Below are 9702 nucleotides of genomic sequence, written 5' to 3'. Positions count from 1 at the left end.
TGAACAACAGGTGAGGGGAAAAAAAGCAGCAGAGAGAACCGGCAGTTTGGCAACTGGAAAATATTCTTACGCCTTGCCCCTTGGCTGGAAAATAGCCCGGGGTGACTTTTCAAAGTGTCTGCGCTGGGTTATAGGGCTCGGTTGCGCCACGGCCCCCTCGGTGGCTGTCCGAGCCCCTCCTGAACGCTGTCCTCCTCGGTTACCCTCCGCGACGCGCCCGTTTCCCCTCCTCTGGGAGGCAGGGCGGGGGTATCGGATTAGTCTTTGTTTTCGAAGCGAAAGAGCCGAGAGCGGCGCGGGGGAGGCTCGCGATGGTAGGGGCCCGGGGTCCGCCTGGGTAGGGCGCTCGGTCGTCACCCCCGCGAGGGTGCCTCCCGGCTGGCCCTCGGCCTCTTCTCGCGGGTATCCCCTCCTAGCCGGCCAGGCTGACTCGGTACGCAAACGCGCGATGTACCCCATTGTCCTGCCTCGGAATGAGCGAGCGAGCGGCTGCCAAGAGAGGGGGGTCAGTCGGGCCCGGAGCTCAGGACTCCCGGGGGCGCCGGGGCCGTCCCAGGCCGCTCGGCCCGCAGGGAGTGGCAGGAAGTGGGGACACCGAGGCCAGCTCCGCCGAGGGCCTAGACTGGGAGGTCCGCGTGCCCCACCCCGCGCCGCCCGCCGCGCCCGCCCGGGCTGCAGAAGCGCCGGAGGGCGGTGGCGGCCAACCGGAGGAGGGCGGCCGGGTCCCGGGAGGACCGACCGCTGGGGAGGGGAAGTACTGCAGGTGCAAAGGCGCGGCGTCCGGGCCGGGCCCTGCCCCCACCCGCTCGAGGACTGCCCGCGCCGTCCCCTCCCCCTCCGCGGAACTCCCCCCTCGCGTAGCCCCGAGCCCGGCGGAGAGGGCGGCGGCGGGGCCGGCGGGGCTCGGCGGGGCTCGGCGGGGCCGCACGTGCGCGCCCTCCCGGGCGGGGGAGTCCCCGGGCGAGCACGTGCCGCGGCGCGCGGGGGGCGGGGAGTCCCGCGGACGCCTTCATTGCTGCTGCTGCTGCTGCTGCCGCCGCGGCCGCCGCTGCCTCTTCCTTCCTCCTGCGCCGTCCCCTCCTCGGCCCGGGCGGGGGGCTCCGTGCGCCGAGCTCGGCCGGGCCAGGCGCTCCAGGAGGCGGGCGCCCCAGGCGGCGGCGGCGGCCGCGACGGTGGTGGCGGCGGCGCGGGCCGGGAAACTTTGCCCCTTTGTGCGCTCCGCCCCGGAGGCGGCGGGCAGGTCGGTGCAGTCGGTGCCTTTCCGGCTCCGGGGTGGGGGAGGGGAGGCGTGGGGGGGGGGGCCCGACCCGCGGGGGAGGGGACGGCCCGGGGGCCGGCCGGGGGGCCGCTACTTTGTTGCGGGAGACTAGGCGGGGGTGCTGTGGATCACAGTGTAGCGGAGCCGGGCGGGGGCGGCGGGGCGGGGCGGGGGCTGCGGAGCCGCCGGAGCCGAGCGGCCGAGGCCCCAGAACAAAGGAGCCCGAGAGGCTGCGCGCGCGCGCCGGGCCTGAGCCGGAGCGCGCCCCCCTCCTAGCGCCCCCTCGTCGGAGCGGGCCGCCCTCACGGGTCCGGCCGTCGGGCGGGGAGCGCGGCTGGGCGGCCGGCGCGGGCTACCCCGGGCGCGCCCCTCTCCAGGCCGCTTCCGTGCAGGGGGCGCCCGGGCAGCCCCGCCGAGTGAAGCTCTCTGCAAACTTTATTTTGAAAGCTGTGCTCCCTTGGGGAGGGCCTAGCGACCTCCAGTGAGGGGTGTGTGGGAATTTTGGCAAAACTCTCCCAAGCCCATGGGGGTGGGGCGGAGGACAACTTTCTTAGAAATCTCACCTTGACCACCCCATTAAATTCGCCGTCCAGGTTTCCTTACCACCTCGTCAGGCCCTAGGCCTTCTCCCTCAGGGAGCGGGTGCTAGTGTGCCCTGCCAGAGGTTCTGGGCAGAACTTCATGAGAGCAAGCCCATTCTCTTCCCCCATCTTCCCTTTTCCCAGAAGCAGGAAGAGGTAACATGTGAAAGTTGTCCCCGAGCCCCGAGTGATGCGCTTCCCCTTTCTGTCTCTTTTGCAGGCAGCGCTGCCTTCTCCATCATCCTGACCCGGGAGAAGAAATACAGGAGGAGAAACTCCTCACCCTGCCCTGCCCCCATCACACACCTACTGGCACACCTCATGCCTGGGTCCAGAGTGGGTGAGGGTGAAGAACCCACCCATCCAAGATGATCCTGTCTCTGGGGACTGCCGCTGGTGTCCTCCCCCAGATCCCGGGCCCCATCAGGTGGGAGAGTGGCCCCCAACTGAGTCCTATCAGACTGCTGCAGAGGAGGTGAAGAGGGGTTGAGAAGAGGCACCCATCCCGGAGCCTGGAGCTACTTGCCTTCACCCTGTAGATTTTGACTGCTTTAGGAGAGAAGGACCTGTTGGTGGCCTTTGGAGGCAGGAAGCTGGACTGTGGCTCTGTCCCAGCACCTATGCCCCCACCTCTGGCAGCGTCATGAGTCAGTTTCAGGTGCCCCTGGCAGTGCAGCCAGACCTGCCAGGCCTTTATGACTTCCCTCAGGGCCAGGTGATGGTAGGGGGCTTCCAGGGGCCTGGGCTCCCAATGGCTGGGAGTGAACCGCAACTCCGAGGGAGTGGAGATGGGCGGAAGAAAAGGAAACGGTGTGGTACTTGCGAGCCCTGCCGGCGGCTAGAAAACTGTGGGGCTTGCACCAGCTGTACCAACCGCCGCACACATCAGATCTGCAAACTGCGCAAGTGTGAGGTGCTGAAGAAAAAAGTGGGCCTTCTCAAGGAGGTAAGATGGATCTTGCGTGGCTGCCCTGACCCTTCCTTGAGGGTGCTGTGTTCACAGGGGTCTTGCTAAAGCCAGTTAAGCCCGTTCTCCCGCTTTGATCCTCCTGGTCCAGCTTTGAGTGGGGCCATAAATAGGAGTGTTGCTGTCTTTGGAAGCTGCTTTAGGCTCCTTTGCCGGGCCGACAGTTGATGGGAGAGGAACCGGGTTGTAGAGGGCTCTGAGCTAGCAGTCTCATCTCTGATGTTTGCATTTGATGCAGGACAATGATATCCAGCTTTATCTCTAGAAGTTTCTTGTCCTGCTTGAAGCCTCAGATGTGTTTCAAGGTCACACCAATGCTTGGGTGATGTGGGGAGTGATGGTGTCAGGTAAGGGTTGGAGGCTGATGGGTTTGGAAATGAAAATTTGGAGTGACACGGTGTTTTTTATGCTTCCCTGATGGAGTGGGATGTTTCTTTCCCTAAATCTTTTTGGGTACCATCATTTTTGGGATGATACCTAAAAGTGTTTGGGAACTTAATGAGAAACCCATGATTTGGGTTCCCCTACTAAACAGTACTTCTTGAGGTCAAGGACCATTTATCTCTGTGTTCTCAGGGCCTGGCTCAGTTCCTTGGTGTGTAGTAAGCACTCAGATACTAATTGAATGAATGAATGATTGTTTTTGAGACACTGTCAACCCCAGGAAGGAGTACTTCCTTAATTATGAGCAGGGAGGCAGAGAGAGGGAAGGAGTTGGAATGAGAGCAGAGGAGGAAGTGGAGAGGCAGTGACCCTGCACTGGCCATCTTTCCTTTCCATTCTGGTGGTGGGCTGCCAGCATGAGGTTGGTAGCAGCTGTAACAGCGGAGAGTTGGCAGAGGTAGGGACGAGTGAAGTTGAGCAGCTTGGGAGGAGCAGTGTAGCGGCCGAGGTTGCTCCAGGCAGCGGAACTGGCGCTGGACAGAGACGGAGGCCTGCACAGTCTGTGGGACTCCCCCGCTCTGCCACTGATTTGTCCGAGGGCTCGGACAACTCAGGTCCCCTCTCTGGGTCTGTCTTCTGCCTGGGGAGATGCAGGGATTGTGCTTGATGGCCTTTGAAGCCCTCTCTAGCTGGGCTGGAAACCGCTGTACTTCTGAGAGCCGGGGTACCTGTGGCTTCCATGGGCTGGCGGCTTGCACTCGGGATTTCCCTGACTGCTGAGTTCAGAGCTGTGCCGCCAGCTTGGTGGGGCTGTGGTCCCGTGGCTGGGAAGAAAGATCCAAGTGTTTTGGTCAGGAAAGTGGGTGTTGCTGGGATGTTTCTGCCCCTTCTCACCTTGTCTCGCCCACTCCCTGTGGAAGCTGCATATCACGGTCCAGGGACGGCGGACTGATGCTGTATTTCCCCGGTCTCAGGTTAAAGCAGACATCTGGATCACATCTGCAGCTCCCCAGCCCAGCCTGGGAGACCGTGTCCAGCTCCTTTATGTTGCTGGTGTTTGGGGGAGTTGGCATCCTGCTGGCCCAGTGCTCTGTGAGTCATTTCTGAAAGGGGGGTGGGATCAGGGGTAGGCTTCACTCCTGGGCATGAGATCTCGTGTTTTGGTATAAGTAGGACCTGCCTCGGCTACCTTGTGAAGCTTGATTCCTTTGCTTGCTTCCTGGTAGGGTTTACCTCCTTCTCTTCCACCTTTCTCTCACTCCGTTCCTCTCAAACCCTGGGGGATGAAGCGGGCTCAGCTTTCTGGGCTGGAACACGTGGCTCTTGTGAACTGTGTTTAAGCTCTTCTTTCGGCAAAAATGAGGCATACCTGAGTGAAAGGGGCTGGGAGTGAAGCCAGGGGCCTGTCATCCTTGCGTGTAAGCTGCTGGCCTGGGCTTCCGGTGGTCGTGGTTAAGAGACCGGGGATCTGGCTTGGCTCAGGCTTAGAGACAACCCGGCGGAGAGATGTCTGCATCCCTGTGGACCTTGCCGTGGCCGGCCGCCCCTCTAGGCCCCCAGGGTCAGGAAAATGTGGCTGGTGTCCTGTGATCCCCCCTGGACAGAGGGTCCACGTGCTGATCTGTGCACCTGTGCTGTCCCATGACAGAGTTCTCCCAGTTTCTGGAGAAACAATGGAAAGGGGACAATGGAGTGAGCTTTGTCTTAAAGTTAACTTTCTTTGACTTAAAGAGCAGTACTTTGTTTTAAGGATAGATACTTTCTATTTCTTGATGTTTAAAAGTGTGCTTTTTTAAAATGAAATGGAGGTGTTGATAAAAATTAGATCTATTTTTTTTAAAGTCTTTACTTGGCAAAATACAAAATGGTAACTAGTGTCTGTCTCCACAATTTTTTTAAATTGGTCCTTGAAGGCTGAAACTGTGGGAACCACTGTCCAGGCTACACTGCATTTGACGCATGTATCTCTGGCAGAGTTGACAGGCCCGAGAGGCTGTGCCTGAGTGAGGGAGCCCAGGGAACCAGCCCAGCGTTTACAGCCCCCAGGGGACTGCTGAGACCTTCACTAGGTCTGAGCAGCCATGTAGCAGAGGGGACCTGTCCCAGGATTTGGGAGGTCAGCAAAGGAGGAGACCCGTAGAACTTTATTGTTTTTCAAGCTGTACATGCTGTTTATTATTTTACTTTTTTAAATTTTATTTATTTTTTTATACAGCAGGTTCTCATTAGTTATCCATTTTATACATGTTAGTGTATACATGTCAATCCCAATCTCCCAATTCATCCCCCCACCACCACCCACCCCCGTCCCAGCCACTTTCCCTCCTTGGTGTCCATGTGTCCGTACGTTTGTTCTCTACATCTGTGAGACCCATAGAACTTTAGAACTTGGCCCCTGCTCTTCAGGTGGGACAAGACACAGCATCCCAGGAGCCTCTTGGGAATCAGACCCTCTCTTTGCACCTGTGCTTCTCAGCGTCTCCTCTTCTGGGCACCTTTCTTTACTTCCATCCTGTCTCTATGTCCTCCAGCTTCCTTTGGGGCTTCTTCTGAGCTATCTGCTGACAGCTGCTTTGTGTCATCCTGTGAGGGGGGAACATTACCTTGACTATCTTGTCTTCCTTCCCTGCTCCTCAATTTTTTACCCAGTGCGGGTAGGTGGTGCAGCAGAGCCCATCTACTCAGAAAAGTTCAGCATTTTACTAGTAGAGGCAGCTCCCAGGGCTGGTCCTGTCCACCACAGATGTAGGTGACTACTTACTTCTCTGGGCCCTAAAGAGAGGTAACACACCTGAAGGTGTTCATTCCTGTAACTGAGGTCTTCCTTCCTAGTTCCAGGGAGGATTGAGATCCTAGGCTGATGTCGGAGGCTATTTGACTTCCACATTCTTTTTACCTGAGTGGTGGCTTGTAGCACAGTGAAGACGGCTGATTAGAAAAGTAGGATTTGGTGAGTGTGAAGATACAGAACCCAAAGTAAGGGCTGTGCCGCTGACTCTCTTGAGCATTGGTTTTTTCATATGTCAGATGGGATAACCCTTCTTTGTGAGGATTAATTGAGATAAAATATGCAGAACGTCTAGCACATGGTAGGTAATCAGTGCACGGTGACAACACATTCCTAGGACATCTAGAAAAGAATTAATCTTTATGCATAAAAATTGTGTCTGTTAGTCTCTGAGCTTTAATTGTTTATTAAATGTTTGTTTCAAGACATCCCTACTTGCTCATAGAACTGTGGGGCCAGGCAAAGGGAGGGAGACATTTGCCGGCCTCTTTGCTGGGGGAGGAGGCTGGACACCCAGGAGCAAGGAGCCGCTGTGGCCCAGGGCCTGACTGAAAAGTTGCTCATGGTGAGGGACGTAAATGTCTGATAAAAAGGGTAGGAGAAAACCCCTTTGTGAGAAAAACTTCCCTAGAAGTATGTATACATAAGGCTGGAAGCATGACCGAGAATGGGTGAGAAATGAAGGGAAATAGAAATATATATGGTGTGTCTAGCCCTCAGCCAGTTGAATTTAGTGGCTGAAACAAAGCTCTATGCCAGTTTTGAGACAGGATACCTTGGAATCGGGGATCTCTCAACAATATCAGAACCTGACCACTTCTTGCCTCACCTGCTAGTAGCTCTGGCTTCCTGAAGATGGAGGCTATGAGGAGGGATGCTGTCAGGCGGCACCAGTTCCCACCAGCAAAGGAAGAATTGATTGGTAAAGTAGAAGTGATGAGACTCTTTAGAGAAAGGGACCCCATCTCAGCATTTCTGAATCCAGTGAGAAGCTTGGGCAAGGAGAGGTGTTTACCATAGACTTTAGAAAATAGTTTTTCGGTTGTAAACAGTTTTAACCCCATGGCTACAGACTCTAAAAGGGAAGTTAGCTGGAGGGGTAAGATTGCTTTTGAAAAAGGAAATGCTGACTTAACTGTCCTAAATGGTGCCCTAAGGAGGAAGGTGGTGGGACTGGGGAAGATCTGAACCGTCCATGTGGCTGCTTGGGCTGCTGTCTATGAGTGCAGATAGTAAAAGACCGTGCTTTTTACATGGAAAGGGGTGCGCTTCAAGTGTAGTCTGACGCTTTAAGAGGGACATAAGAGAGTCCAGTGGCCAGAATGTGCTGAGGTGGTGGAAAATGCTCAAGACAATAAAAGGCTTTTATATATTCCCAGCAAGAGCATAGAAGGAAGAGACAGTCTTACAGCTTTGGAGCAGAACTAGTGACAGAGAGAGAGAAGCCACTAGATCCCTGTCATGCCAGGGAGTATAAACTGGGGAGAGACCACAGCATGTGTGGTTAGGAAAGGAGAGCCAGCTACCCTACCTGAATCTGAGTCATTCACTCCCTACTGCACACCTTCAGATATACTCATGGAATGATATCGTTATGGAATTCTGATGGTTGGAAGAGGGCCAAAAGACCAGAGACAGGCAGAAAGTTCCATTTTTCAAAGAGATTTTGGAAATTGTAAACCAATGTCAGTTTTTGACAGTTCTAGAGCAGATTTTTTAAAAGGTGGTTCGTGAGATTTAGAAAGACAGTGGTGAGCTTTGAGGGTCCCTGTGGTTCTTTACAAAGAAACTCAGTCAAACCAATGGGCCTGGATTTCTGCAGATAAATGTTATTTCCTGCCAGCTTCGTGGACAGATCAGAGGACCAGTTTTTATTTAAAGTCATCCTGAAGAGGGCACAGGTATAACTGCCTTGTTCAAACTTTTAATCAACCAGTGTGGATCAGGGATTCCATGTTGGGATCGCCTGGATCCCACCCCCAGGGATTCTAGTTTGATTGGTCTTGGGTGGATCTCTACTGGGCTGGGGCTCCCCAGGTGTATCTAATGTGTAGTTACAGTGGAACTCCTCTGACACAGGTGAGAGCTGAATGATGGGCACCCACCTGGACTCTTTCCTGCAAATTGCTCACCTGAGTCTTAGGGCACCCGAATGGTTTACAGCCATACTTCCTCCTTGCTAATCAGTGGCCCAGCAGCATCGCATCATCTGGGAGGTTGTTAGAAATGCAGAATCTCAGGCTTTACATCAGAATGACTGAATGAGAATCTGCACTTTAACCACATTCCCAGGTGATTTGTATGTCCATGAGAGTTTGCGGAGCTGGTCTATGGCATTTCTGTGAGTGGAGAAGGGGACAGAAGTAAGTCTTGATGAACAGAGGTAAAGAACTCCAATTGCAGGGACTTCCCTGGTGGTCCAGTGGTTAAGACTTAGCCTTCCGGTGCAGGGGGTGTGGGTTCGATCCCTGGTCGGGGAGCTAAGATCCCACATGCCTCGTGACCAAAAAATCAAAACATAAAACAGAAGCAATATTGTAACAAATTCAATAAAGACTTTAAAAATGGTCCATATCAAAAAGATCTTTAAAGAAAAAAGACGTAATGGGAATAAAAATTTGATATATTACACTTAAAAAAAAAGAACTCCAGTTGTCAACAAGGGTAAGGAGGGTGATCCAACCCATTTACCCTGTATGCCAGGGAGACAAGAACATCTTGAGATTTACTTCATGTTTATTCTTGTTTTTCTGGAGTCCATTTCTTTCTAGTCTAGTGAGTTATCAATAAAATAAGCCCTTTAAGAACTTGTGTGTGTGTTCTGAGAACAGTTGGGAAAGGGTTCTCAGAAGACGTCTGCTGCTCAGCAGTCTGACTTGGAACATGGGAGCCCCACGAGAGAGTATTAGCTGGTGGTAGTTGTGAACAGGAGGAGCACACCCATAGAAACCGGGGTCTCATGGAAGGGTCTGGAGGCTTAGGAGCTGAAGGGATGTGTGCCCCCTCTTCCTAAGATGTAGGTAGGAGCAGGTGTGATCAATGGGTAGGTGGGTGGTGGCAGTGGTAGTAGTGGTGATGCAGATATTTAAGTTGAATGATAGAACAAGGGGTTAAGAAGATTGGGGGCAGTCTGGAACAATGGGCTTCAGCCAAACTCAATGGAATTTAATCAGGGTAAATCCAAAGCTCTGCACTTGTTTTTAAACAAAGAAATAGCAGGTAGGAATAGCTGAAACTCTGAAAGGTGTGTTGACAGCCTGTCTCTAGGAGCTCTGTCAGAGTAGTCACATGCAGGACAACTGAAGAAGATGAGTTGTTCAGCTTGGACATGAGTGGAGGAACGCAGGCTAAGACGAGTCCTGTGTGGAAGAGGGAGTCAGTTCCTTTGTGTAGGGGAATGTGTGGAACTTTTATTCGAGGGTAGAAGTTAGCAGGTAGACTGAATCCATGTTTGTTTGTTTGTTTGTTTAACATCTTTATTGGAGTATAATTGCTTTACAATGGTGTGTTAGCTTCTGCTGTACAACAAAGTGAATCAGCTATATGTATACATATATCCCCATATCCCCTCCCTCTTGCATCTCCCTTCCACCCTCCCTATCCCATCCCTCTAGGTCATCAGAAAGCACTGAGCTGATCTCCCTGAATCCATGTTTGAAAACAAGAATTTTCTAACATATATAGCTGTTCCAAGACTGAAGAACCAGCCCTGTGCCTGCGTGGG

General features: G+C 53.8%; 1 protein-coding gene across 2 annotated transcripts in view; it reads left to right on the top strand.

Moving 5' to 3' along the window:
• Positions 1 to 2482: 2482 nt before the first annotated feature.
• TET3 (tet methylcytosine dioxygenase 3) overlaps positions 2483 to 9702 on the top strand; it is a 112336-nt gene continuing 105116 nt past the window's right edge. Inside the window, exon 1 of one of the 2 annotated variants that reach the window (XM_030877605.2) lies at positions 2483 to 2785. In XM_030877605.2, the coding sequence (XP_030733465.1) occupies positions 2483 to 2785 (303 nt within the window). The remainder of the gene's footprint in view (positions 2786 to 9702) is intronic. The other variant, XM_030877608.2, reaches the window with a different exon arrangement.

The sequence above is a fragment of the Globicephala melas genome, chromosome 12 (genome assembly GCF_963455315.2).
Source record: "Globicephala melas chromosome 12, mGloMel1.2, whole genome shotgun sequence".
Lineage (NCBI taxonomy): Eukaryota > Metazoa > Chordata > Mammalia > Artiodactyla > Delphinidae > Globicephala > Globicephala melas.
Note: the sequence above shows the minus strand (reverse complement) of the source record. Positions and strands in the feature narration are given on the sequence as shown.